Source organism: Buteo buteo, chromosome 8, assembly GCF_964188355.1.
Source record: "Buteo buteo chromosome 8, bButBut1.hap1.1, whole genome shotgun sequence".
Classification (NCBI taxonomy): Eukaryota; Metazoa; Chordata; class Aves; order Accipitriformes; family Accipitridae; genus Buteo; species Buteo buteo.
In genome coordinates this window covers 16723788-16744601 of record NC_134178.1, presented here as the reverse complement: position 1 = coordinate 16744601, position 20814 = coordinate 16723788, and the positions used below count along the sequence as shown (strand labels likewise).

At 40.9% G+C, this 20814-nt stretch overlaps 1 protein-coding gene across 6 annotated transcripts; it reads left to right on the top strand.

The window, feature by feature from the left end:
• Window positions 1-1792: 1792 nt before the first annotated feature.
• On the top strand, window positions 1793-20791 carry IFNAR2 (interferon alpha and beta receptor subunit 2). 6 transcript variants are annotated; one of them, XM_075033805.1, is made up of 10 exons: window positions 1793-1951; window positions 3266-3597; window positions 5153-5249; window positions 8659-8700; window positions 9016-9145; window positions 9337-9500; window positions 12332-12504; window positions 14006-14168; window positions 14615-14733; window positions 19387-20791. In XM_075033805.1, exons 3-10 carry the CDS (start codon window positions 5207-5209, stop codon window positions 20068-20070), a joined length of 1518 nt encoding a protein of 505 aa, XP_074889906.1. In that variant the 5' UTR covers window positions 1793-1951; window positions 3266-3597; window positions 5153-5206; the 3' UTR covers window positions 20071-20791. The 6 variants fall into 6 exon arrangements, with proteins under 6 accessions (XP_074889906.1, XP_074889910.1, XP_074889908.1 ...); XM_075033809.1 differs by lacking the exons at window positions 9016-9145; window positions 9337-9500; XM_075033807.1 differs by lacking the exons at window positions 1793-1951; window positions 3266-3597; window positions 9337-9500 and adding an exon at window positions 5941-6028 and having other exon boundaries at window positions 5165-5249; window positions 9072-9145.
• Window positions 20792-20814: the final 23 nt, after the last annotated feature.

The following is a 20814-nucleotide window of genomic DNA, read 5'->3' as shown; positions in this document are numbered from 1 at the left end:
GAGACCTTTATGTTTGGATAGGCAGAAGCTGAGTGAGCCATGGGAAGGCAGTGTCAGAGGTATAAAGCAGATGTAGGCGTACCAAAAGGCACAGTACTACTGTGGCAGAAATTATTAAGGCAGAATATCATTAAAATTTCAATTTTCCTTCTGATTTTCATTCCAGGCTCTGCTTCCAGGTAAATGTTCTGCCCTTCGAAACAGTTAGTTTGGAACTGTGTGCTGGTTTTGGCTGGGATAGAGTTAATTTTCTTCAGAGTAGCTAGTATGGGGCTATGTTTTGGATTTGTGCTGAAAACAGTGTTGATAATGCCTAGATGATTTTGTTACTGCTGAGCAGTGCTTACACAGAGTCAAGGCCTTTTCTCCTTCTCACCCCACCCCACTGGCAAGTAGGCTGGGGGTGCCCAGAAAGTTGGGAGGGGACACAGCTGGGACAGCTGATCCCAACTGACCAAAGGGTTATTCCGTAACATACAATGTCATGCTGAGCATATAAAGCTGGGGGAAGAAGGAAGGGGAGGACGTTCGGAGTGATGGCATTTGTCTTCCCAAGTAACTGTTACATGTGATGGAGCCCTGCTTTCCCAGAGCTGGCTGAACTGCCTGCTGATGGGAAGCAGTGAATGAATTCCTTGTTTTGCTGTGCTTACACACACGACTTTTGCTATACCTATTAAACTGTCTTTATCTCAACCCATGAAGTTTTCTCACTTTTACCCTTCTGATTTTCTCCCCCATCCCACTGAGAGGGAGTGAGCAAGTGGCCGGGTAGTGCTTGATTGCTGGCTGGAGTTAAACCATGACAAACTAGAATCAAGAAATACAAACAATGGTGCCACATCTAATACTCACTCATGAGACAAACTCATGCAAAGACATACAGTGAATTTAGCCGGCCTGGAGTTTCTAGTCAGAACTGGGATTTCTTCAGTTTGTATCTCAGATCCAAGGTTATTTCTTCATGAAGTAAAATGGAGAAAAACTGTCTTCACTACTTTTGAGCTACTCATAGGTTAAAGCAATATATACACTTAACCATAAAGTTTGTAGGAGCCTAAAAGATGGTGATTGGAAATCTCAGGTTTGCTTTGCCTTGTACGGCTCAAGGAGATGCAGCATAGCCTCGTGTCCAACCGCCAAAACAACTCCCAAAATCACACATATCTCCATCAGTGAGGAAACGGAGGCCGGCGGACACGGCGGCGTAGTCAGTGAGGCTGCAGGTGCAGTGGGACATGGCCGCTGACCAGACGCGGTTTCTTACCCCTCGCTCGCCTCAGGTAGGTACCAAGATCTTCTCACGGAGACCCCTCACATGACACGATACAGGCTATATTCAACACCACAGCACTGCTGTCTCCACTATCAGAAAATACTTGGCCAGAGGACACCTCATCCATTTGGGTGCCCATTAGGGCAAATATTTACAAAACTCTGATCAGCAGCACCGTGCTCCCTCAACGCTAAGGACCAAGGAGGCCGCAGACGAGGAAGGCGATCAGCAAGCGCCTTCGCAGCTTTCTGCCCAGGCTCCCTTCACGACAAGCACCAACGACCGGGGCGGGTAAAAGAAAGCGAAACAAAAGCAGAAACCGCTTTCCGCCAGTGTGGGGTGGGGAGGGAAGCTGTGCTTCGCTCGCCAGGGGAGCCTCCGGCCACCGGCGAGGCGCAGACCCCGCTCCGGACGAACCGGCGCCCCCCGGCCGCGGCCCAGCGGCCCTGACAGACCTCGCCCCACACCCTGGGCTCCCTGCCCCCACCCCCTCTACCCCCGGCAACGGGCCGGCGGCGGGGGCGGGGCCAGCCGCGCGCCCTGCGCCTCAGCGTCGCCGCCGCCATTTCCCGTCCGGCGCCCGTGGCCGGCACCTCTCCCGCGGCCTGGCGGGGCTGCCGTGGGGAGCCGGCGCGGAGCGGAGCCGAGCCCCGCAGGGATGCCGCCTGCTGCCAGGTACGGCCGGGAAGGCGGTGGCGTGTGTCCTCTTTCCCTTAGTGGGTGGCCGCCCGTCCGGGGTGTGGGCGTTGGAAGCGTTCCGTTAGAGCGGCCGGAGCGAGGTCTGGGGCAGCCCCTCACCGCCCCAGGGCCCGGGCCGACCGCGGCCGGCGGAGCGTCGCGGGGTGCTCCCCCTTCTCCCTCGGCGCGGGGAGGTGTCCGTGGGCGCTAGGCCTGGCTTGCTGAGCTGCGGTCTGCTGCCGGTATTGCCTGGAAGGGTCTCTGGTTTCTGTTAGGGCTTCGCTGGGCGCCTGGTGCAGGTCGCTGTTGGCCGAAATCCATGTCCCCGCAGCACGTTTTGGCGTAATACCAGCCGAATCGCACATAGAAACAGCGAGTTATTGGGAATCTTTCTGCGGCAGTGTCACTGAATGCAAAATTGACCGCAGCGGTAGCCTGCGAGGTGCGGTGTAGCTGGGTTTGACGCAGGTAGTTGCGTAGCTCGAGGCTAGAAATTTGTAAGGAAAACCAGGCAACGGTAGAATCTGACCGAGCCCGTTGTCGCAAGTGCGGTTCCGTTGTCTCCCCTGCCGCGCTGGAGCGGCACCGGGCAGTCTGTGGGGATGTTTTAATGCTGCATGTCCCCACTCTGGTTCCTCCAGGGGCACGTCCGGCTCACCAGGAGCACACCTGGCACTGTATGGAAAATGGGCTTCTGGTTAGGGCGCTTGGATTATTAAGGTTATACGATTTCAGTATCCTTAGAAGCAACTTATCTGAAGTCCCCCAGCAAAGCCAGGAACAGAGAGTGGGCATAACATTGCAACCCACAGCACGGTTCCCTGGTTCACATGGTTTCAGTAGTAAAGTTGATCCATATGTTGTATTACCTGTGTAGGTTTAGAACATTCCTCCTCTGACTTCTCTGCCTGAAACATCTCCTGTGGGCATCTCCTGTGGTCTCTGTCCCTCTCTCTGTCTCTCTCTCAATATTCTGATAAGTAGATTTCTATAAATAAATACACCACCTGCTCGTTTCAAAGAATATAGGGCGTGTTTTCTGCTTTACTGATGTGGAGCTTTTCAGAAGTACCAGCCAGTGACTTTCAAAACTTCAAAGCTTGGTTTTTTTCTGACTGGAAGCAAATACAAAACAACCCAGCCTGAACTCCAGTTAAAAATGAGCTGCCACTGAAGATGACATGGAAGTGTGAAGCTGAGTTTTGAAAGCGCTGGTGGCTTCAGGCAGCTCTCAGGGGAGTTACTGAGAGCCCGGGGCTGTTGAGGTGAGTGGATGCTGGACTCACTAGTATTTCCATGGCTTCTTTCCAGGGATTGCTGAAGCTCTGAAGAGGAGGAGTAACAAAAGCTAATCAGAGTTCTGACAGAAATGGTTTTTCCCTGGAATTTCCCCTGGAATTTCACTGGCATTGATAGATCTGCAGAGGACATCCAGATTTAGACAACTGTGCAAACTCGGGGATGAACCTGTTTTGTCACATTTTTCTTACATATTCTAAGGTGCTAAACATATAACTTGGCTTTGAATATGCATCATGTAAGATACGCGTGTTGCTCAGCATACAGAGCCATACACAAGTTGCTTCAGATTCCAAGAGTGGGATAGTTGTTATTCATGACAGAATGTACAGCAAGGATCAAAGGTACGCAAATACATTGATTGCTTAATACTGTATATGAAGTGCTTTGAACATGTCTTGTGATTAATTGCAAGGATTAAGATATAAAGGAGATATTTTCCGAAGTGAATTCAGGATCCTCAAAGTTTTCCCCTTAAGAGAAAACTTTGAACAGCCTGGAAAATCAGATCCTGCAGGTGTAACTGTTTGTTTAAAATGACTGTGAAGGTAACATCATTTGACATTAGGTTTCTGTGTGACTTATGAACAAAGCCGGTGCCCTTGTTGAAGTAGAAAGATTTTTTTTTTTTTCCTACTTGTTTAATCTGTAAGCTTGATCTGAATGAGAAAGTCAAATTATTTTACCTTCTGTCACATTCACTAGTGGCAAAACTAAATGGACTTGATAGATATATGTGACTTAATTGCTTTCTAGTTTGTTGATATCAGTGATAAACTTAAAGATTTTGTAACTAGTAAATGTTATTTTCTCATCCATCGTTTTTAATTTTGATTGAAAAGAGGAAGACTGATAATTTATTTCTCCTAAATATTCCTCATGCTTGAATGAGTGAATAAAATGAACCAAACTGAAATGAAAAGAGCATTCTCTTTGTCTGTGGAGTTATGATTATCAGTTGCACAGCTACAGGTTCTTAACATTTATCCAGTGCCTTCCTATAGTCATGCTAAAAGTTTGAGCAGGGGAAGATTGACATCTCAGATAAGGGTTTTTTTAATTCACTTGACTGAACATACTGTGTTAAGTATAACCATAGTATGCTCTGTCGTGATTTTAATTTTTGAGCTGTTTGTTTTGCAGAAAAAATAATTTAAGTTCTATTTTAAAACCATTTTAAATTAAAACCCAATTTATTTGTATTAAACTTGAGGAGAAGATTCTTTGGAAATAGTTATACCCTTGCCTGGCCATCTATAGATTCACAGTTGTTCCTTAGTACTTTGCCTGTAATTCAAAACCAGATCCTGCAAATATTAATGCTCTGAGGATAATAAATAGAGTAAAATAATAATATTGACGAGATGGACTATTTTAATAGGTCTTAGGTATTAAAAAATTGTAACAGACTTCATAACTTCCTTATAATTAATAATTTTATAAATTTTTTTTTCCGAACCTCCCTCTTGATCTACTGTCTTTCTGGAAACATTTTTTACAACAGTGATGAGTTCCTGTAATATTTCAAATAAAGCCAAGCAGTGTTTATTTTCATTGTATTTAATAAGTTGGAGTAAGTGGCATAGAATTTTCAGATGCTATCTTCATGTAAAATTAATACAAATAATCATATGATGTTTTCTGTATTTATTTGAAACGGTAATAGCCCTTTCCACTTGAAAAAAGGAAAGTGCTATTGTCATAAAATTGCCTGTTTAATCCGAGGATCCTTGCCCGCCTGCCCCCCCCCCCCAGCAGTAATTGTTTCAGTACCACCACCTCCCCCCAAACTTTGAAGAGGTTAAAATAATTCTTTGTACATAGAAATTGTTTTACTTGCAAGTAATTTACTAAGATGATTTGCTGAATGTGATATTTTTTTTTTAAATATATTTGCAGGTACAGAAGCAAAATGTTTATTTCACAATCAGTAGGTTACATTTCTTAATCACTATGGAAACATCGATGGGTGGGCCAGTGCATTTTTGTCAACTTGGTAAGTTGCCTATAGCTTTATATTGTAAGACGAGTGGTACTGCTAATTTTTCACTAACACTCCTCCTGAGTTACTGAAGTAAAATACAATCATCTTATTACAGAGCTCTCCCTGGAATAATTCACAGAATCAAGTATCTAGTATATTACATTCTACATACACCATTCTGTACATAAACCAGGATTTTCCTGTGAGAAAGAAATGCTTTGGAACAGCATACTGCATTCTGCCTCTCTAAATGTCCAGTGAACTCTTAGTTGGATGTGCTGTTTTTCATTTCTTATTCTAATTTTTTTCAGGACTCCTCAGTTTCTGGATTAGCAGGCACAACAAATATAGTTTGTTGGCTGAGCTGTAGGTGTAGTGAGAAACTATTTGGATGGGATCATTTAATTCTGTAAAAAGGATAAGATAAAGAAGATTCCCCATTCAGTTTACAGACCATCTTTATTTCTCCAGTCTTAATTTTCCTAGTTACTTGGTCTAAGATTTTTTTTTTCTTGTCTGTGTCACTTACAGAAGTGCAACAAACAAAATTTTGCAACTCTCCAACTATCTTTGCTAAACATGTTTGTTAAAATAAAGTTCTGAGGCAGTTTGAACTCTAGATGAATAGAATTTGATTTTGATAGGGGAGAGGCATTTAAAAATCACAAATATGGACAGAATAGAAAAACATTTATGTCAACAGGAAATATATCAGCAAGACAGCTGACAGATGTGAGGTGGCTGGCATAAGAGAGAATGGCAAAGGACTGTTTGCATCTCCTAATCCGAAGGTCTGGCTCCAACGAAGTGTGTTGTTACTAGAGTGTGCACTGACACTGTCTGTTTCTGTAATGGGGATAGCCTTAATGTGCTAAAGGCTGTGTGCCTTTCGGAGAAGGGAGAATTCCTGCCACAAATTATTACAAATCTGAGCTTGTGTTCAGGTAAAGAATAATAACTTTCAAAGTATTGCTTTGTTATACCCACTGGATGTTTTTTCCAGATAGGTGATCTGTTACTGCATGGCAAGAAATCAGTTGTTGTACTTTTAACTGCACTTCTCTAAGAGGATGTTTATTATTCAGTAATAATGTAGAAGAACAAGTGCAAAAGGAAGACATACAAGAGAGGATGTTTGTGGTTTGAATGGCAAAATGAAGCTTGAGAGACATGGGTTTTCTGTCTTGTGGAAATATAAATTTGCTGCATGTGCAGCTCGAGTGAGCTGCTTAATCTCTTTGCATCTAATTTCAGAAGGGATGCTGGGAGCATAGTTGTTTGTGATACAGACGTCCAAAGAGCCAGATTTATAAGAGGTGCTTGGTTAAGTATCTGTCCCAAATGATTTCAACAACCTTAGGTGCCCAAGTGTATTTGTGTGTGCTTCTGTGTGTGCCCACTCCTGATTAAAGGGCAATTTTTAAAGCACTTCTCTGCAGCCATAGATTCTGTGCAGATATCTCTTTAATTGAGTAGCAATTTTTTCCTTTCCTCTTCCAGTACTCTCTGCAAAAGTAGACAAGGATCATAAAATAACTTCATTAATCCATTAGGAAATTCTCCCAGTCTGTCTGGGATGGGACAGTTCCCACTGACCCACCACTATTCTGAATCCCCTCTACTTTACCAGGAACATGCTTTCTGGTACTGTGTTTCACACAGTTGGGGGTTGGACCAGATGACCTCTGGAGGTCCCTTCCAATGTCAACCATTCTGTGTTAGTACTGTCCTATCAATTATTTGTAGATCTCCATAAAGATTGTTTTAATTTTTTATGAGGCATGTCCCATATTTCTTTTCTCTTTTCACAGTCATTCTTACTGTGGCACGTCTCGTTGACACATCAGGTAGTTCTGTTATAATTTATCATACTGTGGCACCTGAGAACCTCAGTTGTGGACCAGAGTGCTACTGCATTAGTTGCTGTACAAATGTAAAGTCAAAGACATTCCTCATGCTATAGAAGTTACCATTCTAAGTGAGATGAGAATAAAAAAACATGTTAAGGCAGTATTGATCAGCACAGTTCAACAGAGGTAGCAGGCCAGTGGTGTTTTGGGTATTGTCGTATTTTTGGGTAGAGGGTTTAGGTGTCAAGACAATTATTTTTATATTTGTTGCACTCAAAGTGGAAGGGAGCTAAAGGATCTTGAGAAAAAAATTAGAAGGGTCAGAACAATAATTTCAAGAATGTTGTGAAGCACCATGCTGGAAAGATGCACATGATGCAAGACTGACTTGGTCAAGGAAAAGAATTCTGAATACAGTGAGAATCTGGATGAACAATCTCTTACGGAGGTTATACAAGAAAATGTGGGGACCTCTGCAAGAAGGCTGGGTTCAAGAGATAACTTGGACGTTCAGCCTGACTGACAGAGTGTGACAAGTATAAACTTCCTGTCCTCATTTTAAAGGCATTTTGTGACCTATTTTCTTATTGACTCCCATACTCAGCTGGCCAAAGAAGTTATTAGTTTAATTTCAAACATGCATGCTTTTTCTCATGCTTTAGACGAACTCCATGGAAATATCTGCAAAGTGACTTCATTATTTTCCCTAAAACTTTTCTGCATGAACTCTCTTTTGTCTTGACACCTAAACCGTCTATCCAAAAATATGACAATACCCAAAACACTGCTGGCCTGCTACCTCTGTTGAGCTGACAGGCTGAATGTGGCCTTAACCATGCCTTGTGACAGGAGAAGTGTTGCAGCATCTTTTGGCGGTGTTTTTTCTTTTCTTTTGCAGGCAGAGAATAGGATGTTGCAGAGTTAAACACCCAGAGGGAAATGTTACAGAAACAGGACACAAAATAGAGAGCGAGTTATGAAATGGAGCCTGAACTAGGGAGTTATAGGAGTTAGCTGGCTGAAGACAGTGAGTAATATACCAAAGTTGTTAAACTACAGTCTCGAGGACTCCCTGCATAGCAAAGAAGGACATCTGTGAAGCTGATTCAATAATGTTCTTCAAGCAGTAATAGTATCTTTTCCCAGACTGGTTTTAAGGTTCTTGTCATGACTTAAAGAGTTATTTAATAGACAGTGAGCTACCTGAAATATAGTCAGAATCCTCTAAGACAATATTTGATAGGAACATCTTAGGTACACTTATTCACACTGAGTCTTCACCCTCATCTGGCAGGGATCAGCATAAGCCTGAACCACAGTGTAGTTATTGAAGAGCTAGCTCCTAGGAGCTGTGAATTTATGACAGAGGTTGGAAGGGGACATCCCATACACTGAGGAAGGAGGGAAGGGTAGAGCAAAGTAGTAGGAAGATGATGTGAAAGAAAGAAACAGTTCCACTGAGGGAATACTGAGTATCATCTCTATTGTTGCAAATTAATATTGCCAATAGTAAGCTAATAATCAGATATTGTAGACATACAAATATATTAATACATAGTTTCATTTTTCAGTGTATATCAGCATTCTGTCTACAGCTTGTTGCAGCTTGCCTGGTAAGAGTTTTTATTGTTTTTCAAATGCTTTTCCTAACACAGTTCAAAAAACTTGCCATGTTCTCACCAAGCATCTTTTTAAAACTTCATGCTTTTTGAAGAAAGAACTTAATAGAAATATAATACAGGAGGACAGTCCTTTGCATTGTTGTTTCTGTTGTGCTGAACTCTGTTTTATGGTTGCTTTATTTGGGGGCAAATATTGGGCTGCTCTAATTGGGTTTATTTATTAGAATTGCTGCAATCTCACATTTGTTTGCCATTCATACTGGTGGGTTGTTTGTTTTTGTTTGGTTCTTTTTTTTCCCTTTCTAGAAAGGTTTCTGGGAGGGCCACCTCACAACCTACAAATGCAATCTTACAATTTTCAGCACATTTTGTCCTGGCAGGCAAAAAGTGATCCAACTGTGCCAACATACTATCGTGTGCTGTACACTGACCGCAGGCAAGTCTTATTTTATAAGACACAAATTTTACTTTCAATGTTTATTGACTCAAAATACTAAGGCTGGCGTTTTCTTGTTTGTCTGTTTTTCTACTCAGAAATGCTTTTCCCCTCTCCCCTGCCATGCTTTCTTGTATCAGAGAATCCAGACAGATTATTTTGATCTTTTTTAAACTTGTTTTGATTTACAGGAACTGGAAGACTGCTAAACAATGTTCAGATATTACACAGCTCTCCTGTAATCTGACAGACGATTTTAAAGATATTTTCGCTTACTATTCTGTATTGGTTCAGAGATTCACAGGAACTGAAGTGTTAAATTCTTCTGTACTTCATTTTATGCCACTTAGTGACAGTAAGTTCTCTGTCTGCATTTGCTCATTTTAGTAGTTTTTATTTGTAGCTGATGTATAAATGCTATTCTGCTAGCTTTACAGTAAGACACTCCAAACTAACTTGGTCAGTAGCTTATTCCTTTATCTAAGAGAATATGAATTTGTATACAATGTATCATGTCAGTTACAAGACACAGAATACGTAGATAGCTTTCTAAAATTAGTCGCTACAGTAGTTCTGATAACTGGATGAGGCTCTGGTTTTGAAGTAAAATATATACATAAATATAGAGGAAATAGCATCGTGTCAAGCATTGACAAGCACAGAGCAAAAATCTCTAAGTGCATAAGGTATATAACTTTAAAAAAAAAAAACAACACTGGTTTTGTGTCTTCAGATAGTCAATGTTAAGAGTTAAAGAAATACCATGTCTGCAGTAGGTGTAGGGGAAGAGATTTACTTGTTTGTTCATCAGCCTGCTCTTTGCCCTTTTCTTGCTGAAAGAAGCAGCTTATTAGCTGTGACATCTTCTAAGGCTAGAGGTGGCTTCCCCCTTGTACTTAGTATTCAGTTTTGAAGTAACCGAGATTGAGGAACAATTGGAGGACTACAGAGGAGAAGTAGGTCATGTTACCTCTGAATTCAGCACAGAGGTAGCCACTGCTGTGTCCACTTACAGTCTCAGAAATGATGAAAAATTGGAGGGGATGGGGGGAATAACTGCAAGGATAACTGAAGGATTTGTTAGCATCCCTTTGAGGTGGAGGCCTTCAGTCTTTCAGCCATTAGTTTAATAAAGAGAAGGATCAGAAGGTGTGTTGACCACTAGTTAATATGATGGCAGGCTTCTTCAGTCTTGTAAACAAAACATAACAGCGTGCCCTGACTGGAAGCTGAAACTAGATAAATTTTAGCTGGGAACAAGAGGCATATTTTGAATTGACCACTGGAACAAACTGTCAGGTTGCTCTGATTGATTGTCCATAGCTGGCAACTTGTAAATTGAAATTGGATGTTTTGCTATTAGTTCTCTAGCTCAAACCAAAGCCATTGAGTGAAGTCATGTTTTCCAGGGCACAAGACTTAGAGGAACCCTGTAGTCTTTTCTTGTTTTACAGTGCCTGAATAGGAAAGAATCAATATTCTGAGATATTTCTGTACTGGGTGTAGTTGATATGTACCTTCAAATACCTATGGTGGAATCTCACTCCTGTTGACAGATGGATTTGAGCAAAGACAGAAAGGCTTCATAACAAAGAACCAGGAGAACAACCACATTTGACTGTAACCAGATTTAAGCTAATGTTTGTAACTTAAATCAAAAGATGAGAAAGGAGTAAGTGTGCAACCATTTGACTAGGACATGCTTTTTGAGGTGCTGGAGCGTGTCCAGAGAAGGGCAATCAAGCTGGTGAGGGGCCTGGAGCACAAGTCTTATGAGGAGTGGCTGAGGGAACTGAGGTTGTTTAGTCTGGAGAAAAGGAGGCTGAGGGGAGACCTTATCGCTCTCTACAGCTACCTAAAAGGAGGTTGTAGTGAGGTGGGTGCTGGTCTCTTCTGTCAGGTGGCTGGTGATAGGATGAGAGGAAATGGCCTCAAGTTGTGGTAGGGGAGGTTTAGATTGGATATTAGGAAAAATTTCTTTACTGAAAGGGTTGGCAAGCATTGGAACAGGCTGCCCAGGGAAGTGGTTGAGTCACTGTCCCTGGAGGTATTAAAAAAGCATGTAGACAAGGCACTTCAGGACATGGTTTAGTGGGCATGGTTGACAGTTGGACTCAGTGATCTTAAAGGGCTTTTCCAACCTGAATGATTCTATGATTCTATGCTTTTCTGTTTGAGAGTAGATGAAAGCTCACATTTGTTTTAAGCATTAAACTTTTTCTTTTGCTTTCTACCCTATTTCAGAAATAGAAGTAGTTAGCAAATGTATATGGCTCTCTTGAATTTTGCAGAGGTTGGCAGACCAGTCTCTGCCTTGATCAAAATGTACATGCTTCTGGAAGAGACAAAAGTGAAATGCAAACTCTAAATTTTCATGGTTCCTCCCCCCCCCTCCCCCCCCCCCCCTCTGCAATGCACTATGCAGAAATGGAGGATTATAAAGATAATTTGGTCTCACACCATTTTCCAACATTCCTACTTCTTTCCTGTGTTGGAGGAAAGAATATCTTGGGCTTGATTCACTACGGAAGTTCCTCTGATCTTGAGGGATATGTGGTTTTGGAGAGAGGAGACAATTAGAGTGCATGGCTCTTCAAACACATATGTGTTCTGAGGACCTGAACTGGAGAGATTACTTTGAACTCAGTGGAAGTCTCACAGAAGTGTAACAGTGTTTTGCTACGTCCTCTGTCCTACTGTCACTAGAGTTTCTAGTCTTTGGAGCTCAGCTGTCAAGTCTAAACTTGACAGTCTATAGCTTTCCTTGCAACCAGTATGAATATATGCAGGGCTACACACCGCTGAATTTCTACAAAAATTCCTTCCAGAGAGTGACTAGAAGATGAAGATGAGCAAGAAAGTAATCAGCTTTTCCTATACATTAACCTCAGTTTTCCTCTCAAATAGATAAAAAGCTCACATCTCTGTGGAGCTGAAGCAAAGCCTTTGTCACCTTCCTACTTCACTCCTCTCCACTGGTTTCTGTTTTTAAAATCTAGTCATGGGGGAAAAGATCATTTGACCGTGGAACTTAAATATTGCAAGGCCTTGTGGATTTACAACAGTGACATACTCTGGAATCTGATTAGTCAGCTATATATCCATCACTGAAATAGAATTGGTACTGAATACGTAGTATATATATTTTCCATCATTTTTTTCTCTTTCTTTTTTTTTTATCAATAGCGTTCCTGGGACCACCAGAAGTTAATATCAGTTCCTGTCTAAACTGCATAAGTGTTACCATAAAGCTGCCAACCTCTCATGCCAGAAAAAATGAAAAGCTACAGTCTTTAATTGATATATATAAAGAGCTTGATTATGGTATAACACTGAAAACACTTGATAGAGAGCATAAGGTAAAGAACTTTCTGTTTTATTTGTGCTTTAGGAGAGAAATACAGAAAGCATAAAATGACTGTCATGGTTAGCAGATTGACAGAAGAAAATATGTGAATAGAACATACTTAGAAGAAAACAAAAAGAATGGCCAACATAATCTTAGCTTCCTTTTACTGCAGAGTAGCAGGTGTAGAAGAGGAATACTAGTTGTCCTGTATCCTTATTTGAAATAAAGCACAGGGCACTGGCTTAGGTGACTATTGTCTGGGAAGACAAGGGAAAGACAGTTTAGCAGAAACTACTAGCAGGTGTATACACAGCTGATAGGAAAACATGTTGAGAAAGCAGTTCGGTAGTTTTCTGTCAAACTGGAAATATGTATCCAGTTAGTTTCTGAAACAACCTATTCTGGGTCTGGTACTATTTAATTTTTCTTTTTTAATATGCTGAAATAGAGGTAAATAGGCATGGTTAGAACTTAAAATGATCATCACAAAATGAAGAATAATCTCAAAATAATAGGAGATAATTCAATAAGGACCAATGCAAGGCATAACACCTAAGAATAATTGTCTGTGTAGTAAGTAGTGTGGTAACAGCTATATGGGCAGCAGTTTTGCCAGATGAGAGCATTCTGTAATATTACAAGCTAAACGTGACTCACATGTTGCTGAGAGATAAAAAAAATAATTGTATTTTTACATACTTAGTACTTGTAAAGCCCACCTACCCTGCACCAGTCTGGGATTCAGAAAAGGCACAGACCAGTTGAGCAGGATCCAAAAAGGAGCAGTGAGGACTCTGGGGGATCCTGACACATGATCTGTGAGGAAATGCTGGAATAATAGGGCACTACTTAGTGTAACCAAGCAGAGAACAGCTAGAGGCCAGAGTCTCTGAGTATGTAAACATTTACTACAGAAAAGGAGGAAATAAACCATTCACTGTGACTGAAAGCAGTGAAGTGAAATTGGCAATTGTGCAGACTTTAGGTTAAACACCAAGAGAGACATTAATACCTGGGCTCGCAAAGCACTGGAATAAGTTGCCTAACTAGAGCATGGACTGCCTGTAGTGGAAGTTTTGAACAGCAGGTCAGACAGGTACCTGTTGGGAATTTAATCTGTCTAACTCATTCTGCCATGCGTCACAGAAGAAGAATCACAGCTTGCCTGCCATGGATATTTTTCCCCCGATTTCTGAATCAGAATATCACTTGCAGTTTCAAATCTGTAGAATCTATGTGAGGCTACTTCAAGGGGACATATAGTGACCAACAGTTGGAGACAGAAGGCAGTTTATCTTTGATAATACAATATTTCACAAACAGGGTTAAGGTAGGCATCTTCACATCTGCTAGAACTAGAGATGAAGTAGTTGTCTAGGTAAACCCCTGTGTCAGTTTTTGCGGTTTCACATGCTACTGCATTTCTCTGAAATAGCCATAATGTTTTATCAGTGGCTGGGGATCTCTTTTTAGGCAAATACCTAACTTTAAAACATTGTCTTTCACGGCAGAGGCCACGTGAGAAAACCACTGAAGAAATTTTTACTACGGTCATTGAAGAATTGTATCCAAATAGAAATTACTGTGTGTCTGTTATGGTCTCTGCATCTCTAAACAAACATTCCATCCCATCAGCCTGGAAATGTGTAACTGCAGACTCTGTAGCTCAACAAGGTACTGCTGTGGTGCAGGAATGGATTGTCTGACTTGAGTATATGCAAGTGTTTTCTTTTTACATAGGAAGATTTACAAGTCAATTAATCCTAAAAATAATAAGAGAGAAAGTACGTTCTGAGTGATAAACTTTGTGGGAATTTATAAGTGAAATATAAAACCCCATCCACTTTGGGTCTACAAATCTATTCTTAATCCTGTGAGCCATACAAAGCTCCTCTTAACTGCATAAATAGTTATCAAAGGTAGTGTAATTTCTTTTTTAATTCCTGAACCTAATTTGAGATTTGGTCCTGTTTTGACTTTGGACCAGATGACCTCCAGAGGTCCCTTCTAACCAAAATTATTCTGTGATTCTAAATAGCTGTTCTGAATGTGAAATATGAAATGTGGTCATTGGAAACTTCATTCATATATGTTTGTTTGGTTGGTTGTTTCATTTGCAGATTATCATACAGTTGGAATTGCAGGTGCTATATGTTTTTCACTGATGGTAGCTGGTGCCCTGAAGTGTATGCATGCAGGAGGTTATATTCTTCAAAAAAAATCACTTCCGCGTACCTTGGTATGTAATAATTCTCATATTTAACCTTCCTGGTTGGGAGGAGGAAGTTTACCATCTCAAATTTCTAATCCTGTGCATCAGGTACAAGTTATATAAGTACATATAATGTTTTAATTTGCAGTTTGCTTATGTTAAAGATAGTCTATAGGCTACTAAATCATGTCTGTTCTGCAGAACAAATATTCAGTCTTTTTCAAAACCACTTCTTGCTACTTCTGTGACAAGTTACTAACAGAGATAGAGATGTGATCATCCCACCCTACTCAGTGCTTGTCAGGCCACACCTGGAGTATCATGTCCAGTTCTGGTCCCCACAGTGCAAGAAAGATGTGGACAGACTGGAGAGGGTCCAGAGAAGGGACATGAAGATGAGCAAAGGGCTGGAGAACCTGCACTGTGAGGAAAGACTGAAGGAGTTAGGTCTTCTCTCCCTGAAGAAGAGAAGGCTCAGGGGATACCTCATTACAGTATTCCAGTACTTAAAGAGCGGGTACAAACAGGATAGAGGCTCTCAAAACAAGGGGCAATGGGTACAAGTTGCACCATGAGAGGTTTAATCTTGATGTAAGAAAGAAATTTTTTACAGTGAGAGCAATCAGTCACTGGAACAACCTCCCCAAGGATGTGATGGAGTCCCCATCACTGGAGGTTTTCAGTATATGGTGGGACAGGGTGCTAGATAATCTCATCTAGGCTCCCTCTCTATGAAAGGTTGGACCAGATGGTCTTCAGAGGTCCCTTCCAGCCTGGGCTGTTCTGTGATTCTATGAAGTTAGAGGGGTCAAGCAGCAGTGAAGGGGAGAACCCCCCCCAAAGTGACTTTAAATGAACTCTTTATGGTACACAGAGCACCCAGCGTAGGACAATTAACCCCTTGTCCTTTGAAACTTACTTTATATGTAAATCCTTCCAGCAGCAGACAAATTTCTTCTACTATCTGAGCCAGGGCAATAACTCCAAAACAAAAAACCCTACTCCAGTTCTTAGGTGAAGTGAATAGGGAGAAGACCTGTTCTCCACACCAGGAAGGATGCTCTGAAAGCATTCAGGAGCAATGTGTATCCATTGCTCCTTAGAAAACCATTTTCTAGCACATTTTGCCTCCATTATTTCACCCTGCAGCATTATACTCCTCTCTAAGAACAAAATCAATTACACCTGTAATATTTTTCCATTTATTACACCAAAAATCAGAGTGTTTTGAGGATTTGAAGATTTGAGGATGGTTTAGCCAGGTCCCTGGTTGCTGGAGTTTAAAGGCATTTTGCAAGAGTCTACAACTGAAAGCAAATATTTTAAACTTCCCTTCAAGGTCTTTTCTTTATCGTGTTTCCATAGGAAAGCAAGCTGAAAAGACAGAAGGTAGCTTTAAGACCCAGTTGGGTATGGGCACATGTGGTGGTTTAACCCCAGCCGGCAACCAAGCACCACACAGCTGCTTGCTCATTCCCCCCACATTGGGATGGGGGAGAGAATCGGAAGGGTAAAAGTGAGAAAACTTGTGGGTTGAGATAAAGACAGTTTAATTGGTAAAGCAACAGCCACGTGTGCAAGCAAAGCAAAACAAGGAATTCATTCACTACTTCCCATCTGTTGCAGAAACACTAGGCCAACAGCAATATGTTTCTAAAGTCAGTTTTGTTTAGTGATATCAAAATGCAATGGTCAAATTGAACAGGAATGCTATGTAGTATTGAGATATAACAGCTAGATTGAACAGGGATATTTGATTGTAAACACTGCGACAACCACAACTTATCTACAGGTTCAGGATGTCAGTTGGGAACTATCGCTATGTGAACTGTAACTACGTCTAAGCTTAAAATGACTCAGAATGCACATATCACTCACCGATGGGGTGAGGAACTCAACCCCAGGGAGTTTCCTTAGACAACATCCTGATCTAAGGGGAGAGTCTCCAACTGCAGACCTGCTGCTCCGAGGAAGACTGTTTCCAAGGAGTCTTCCGGCGGGCTTCATTTATACCTTAGGTTGGATCGGGGCTTGTGGTCATCTATGGTCAGGGGTCTAGAGACTTCTCTTAACTGAGGTGTTTCATTTAATGAGGTTTTTCTGCCAGACTCAGGTAGCTGGGGTATGTGACTTGGGGCACTCTGTGTATGTGACTCCCATGTGGGCTGGGCAGCTAGAACCACAGCTTCTAGTTTAACTCTTTCCTGTCAGCAGTCAGGAAGTTTTGGTCTCTATTGGGGAGGGTATAACTGCCACCCCATCAGCAGGCAGGTGTTCAGCCATCTCCAGGAAAGCAGGGCTCCATCACATGTAACAGTTACTTGGAGAAGACAAATGCCATCACTCCGAACGTCTTCCCCTTTGTTCTTCTTCCCCTTGTTTTATATGCTGAGTATGATGTCATATGACATGGAATATCCCTTTGGTCAGTTGAGGTCAGCTGTTCCAGCTGTGTCCCCTCCCAACTTTTTGAGTACCCCCAGCCTACTCCCTGGTGGGGTGGGGTGAGAAGCAGAAAAGGCCTTGACTCTGTGTAAGCCTGCTTAGCAATAACTAAAACATCCCTGAATTATTAACACTGTTTCCAGCACAAATCTGAAATGTAGCCCTATACTAGCTACTCTGAAGAAAATTAACTCTATCCCAGCCAAAACCAGGACAGCATATTGTTCCTGTAGTGACGCATAAAAATGGCCGAGATTTGGGAGTTTTGGTCTCACTATCCCCAAAAGATGGGCCAGTTATTTAGGCATATCTGGAGAAGAAAAGAGTCACTGTTTGTGCTCTTAAGACTTATTTTTTTCTAAAGCTATGCTTCATGGTTATTGTCCACAAAAGGAGTCAAGGACAGCATGTAAGAAGTGCTAAAGCTCAGCAGGTTGGTAAGAGCAGGATCTGGGTGGTTGGAAATGATCTCACACACAGCAAATAAGAACTTACTCTCAGTTCACATCAACAGGGTGACAAAGGGCAGACCATCAGAGACCTTCGTAGAGATGCGACACTGCTTTGAGGAAGCAGTGTTTAAAGCATGTTGTTTTTCAGGAAACCTGAGTCTGCTTTGTAACATCAACAGTTACAGCTTCTCAGTCAAAGGAAAAATCCTCTTTACTGAAACAAGATATATCTTGCAGGTCCCCAGTCTTCCAGTTTCACAGGTATCTCATACCATAGATGTGCGGATATGTTCCTGCCAGAAAAGTATCTTAGTTATTAGTTCCAGAACTGTTTCTAGCAAGTTCAGGATCACTTCTCTGGGTAGCCTGATGTCTGTCTTCCTTCTCCAGTCTCAGGAATGATTTATTACTGTATTCAGATATAAACAGGCATTAGTGAAAAGGATGCCTGGTAGTGGAACACTTAGTAGGAAAAAAAAAAAAAGAATATTCATATGCACATTATCTCTGCCAGAATCTAGAGCTGGCATAGTATCTTAGAAACTAAATCTTGGACCAGGCTGTCATGATCTACCTGAATATTGGAGTTGGATGAAAACAAAAAAAAGCAAAGGAAAAGAAAAGAAACAACATAGCCCTGAAAGAAAACTTATTTGGTGTTGGGGTAGGGGGGAGGATGGGCAGGTACACAAGGCAAACAGTATCTGCGTCACCTCCTAACTGCTAAGGCATTCTCAGTAGTCACATACAGTGATTGGCAAAAAAGTCCATGATTAAGGAGTATTTAAGGAAGAAAGAAGGGTAATGGTAATACATCACTCAAATTGTTCCACTATTTTGAATAAAATAATGTTTCTTTGACTTTTTCTGTGATCAAGTGTCACATTTTAGTGTTTGAGGAAGCCAGCCCTGAGTCAGCTAATTTTTTATTTTAATAGAAGAGATTGAACTGCCACTAAATTTCAAGCAAAAATAACAAGATTTCCGGGACTTGTTCTATCCATCTGTGCTTGCTTGCTTTTTTTTTTTTTTTTAATAGTGTCTGACTTCTTTTACACTTAGTTCTGTGGAGCTTTTCAGTGTAAGTATTTTCCATTTTCTACAAACATATCCAGAGTAGATTGGTATCAACTTTCTCTAAGACTTTTTTCCTCATGTTTCTGTCCTTTGCTATGTCATTACCTTCATATCCCTAAGATTGCTGAACATGACTTTGCCAAATAGTGTCTAAGGTTAATTTTTTTATTGTCAACATTTTCCTCCAATGCTTTGAATATTCAGTAATCCTCAGAAGTGCAGAGTAAAACTGAGAAAATGGGACTTAGGTTGTTATATAGTTAGTTGCTTCAAATGATACATTTCTAAAGGACATTAAAATTGATCATCTATGTAAGGTTTCTCTTTTGCACAGTAACTGCAAGAGCTAATAGAAAGTTGCAAGACTCACCTCAGGTTTAAGGTGTATGTCTAAAATGAGCTTTTATTCTTAGAAAGATGTCTTAAAAATTAGAATTGAAACATTTCATACCTGGTAACTGCTTGGCACTAGTGTCATTTCTCTGAGGCTGTCTAATGCAATGTGCCTTGATTCGTAGTGAAGGCTGTCATATTTACAGGAACGGAGGAGGGAACAATCCTAGATGCCCTGAACTCTGCAGAAAAAGCAAAAAATGTGCCACATAAAGGATCATTTGTTTGATGACCTCATGACTGGGGGTATTTTTTCATATTTTTCTGTGCATGTGTGCAAATTTGGCTGATTTTTTTCACTTTGCTCTCTTAGGTATTCATTAGGACATTAGCCTATTCACCTTGGACATTTGAATCTGAAGAAATAGCCTCTGTAGAGATCATTTACAAAGAGGTTAAAAAAAAGGCAAATGAATCCATTGGTGGCATCAGTGATGAAGATGACAGTGATGACAGTGACAGTGATGCCATAAGTAATCATGACTATACAAGGCGGGGTATCATAAGTCGAGTACCTCATTCCTCTGACACAACAAATGTATTTGTGCAGTATTCTACAAATAGTACATGTGACAACAGCAGCAGCCAGGCAAGTGAAAATCCAGATGCTGACCCAGAAGATTTTGAAGAGCATGAGATGGACATTGAAGAAGACAACACGAGTAGTGAGTTACTTAATCCTTTCTCTGAGGTAAACTGTAACTATTCTTCTAGACAAAGGAACAGTGCTTGCTTTACCATTAACTTGAAAACTGTGCTGTTGGGAACCTCTGAAGAGAATGTGGATAGTTCTGCAGCTCTTCTTTCATCCCAAGAAGGTCCAGTTGACTGGCAATGTACTTGTGATTTTGAAGCAAAACTGGATAACACAGAAAGTGTGCAGAAACCACACTGTCCTAGCAGCTCTCATGAATGGCAAAATTCCTCCTGTTCTTCTGATGAAAGTGACTCATCAGATTCAGATATGGACCAAAAAACTGAATACATAAGAAGATGAATAAGTGAGAACCACTGTTACTTTATAACATATGAATCGATGTTGTCCAACTTTTATTTCTGGACTCAACATACAGATCTTGTCTTTTTCTTTTCTTAACATTCTGTGAGTATATGCCTGAACACTGAAAATACACAACACTCATTTTTAACAAATATTTCTCTGATCTCTCCAGGTTGCTCCAGGTATGATTCAGATTGAATTATCCACAGAGAAACAAAAATGACTGTTCAGATGCAGCAGAAAGAGTAGTTAATTCATTTTGCAGTTTGATAGTGAATTATACCTTTTAGCTGTTATAAAGTAAATATTTTCTCTAACTCAAGTGAGAAGTTAATTTGCCTTACAAGGAGTTGTAAGTGGCTGGTCGCTCAACCAGACTGCTTTTTTAATTTTCCTTTTTTATTCTTTAGCTCTGTTGATGGATCACTCTGAAACCTCTTTTGCTGGATGGTTTGCTATATTCAAGTCAGTGAACTGATTTCTACGTTTGTGCAGGGAAAGCTGATCAATTGAAATAATGGAGGCAGAGATAAGAATACTCACAAAAGAGTTTTTACTGTGAATCAAGGCATTAAATACACATCTTTCTAATTTTTAATATAATTTTGTGCCATTATTGAATACTACACTTATTTTTAAAAATATGACATTTAAAAGTTACTGCATTGTACAATTATACTTTAACATTTGTGCTTCATAAAAAGAAATCTTTTTCATATCCCTGTCTGAATTTTTACTGTG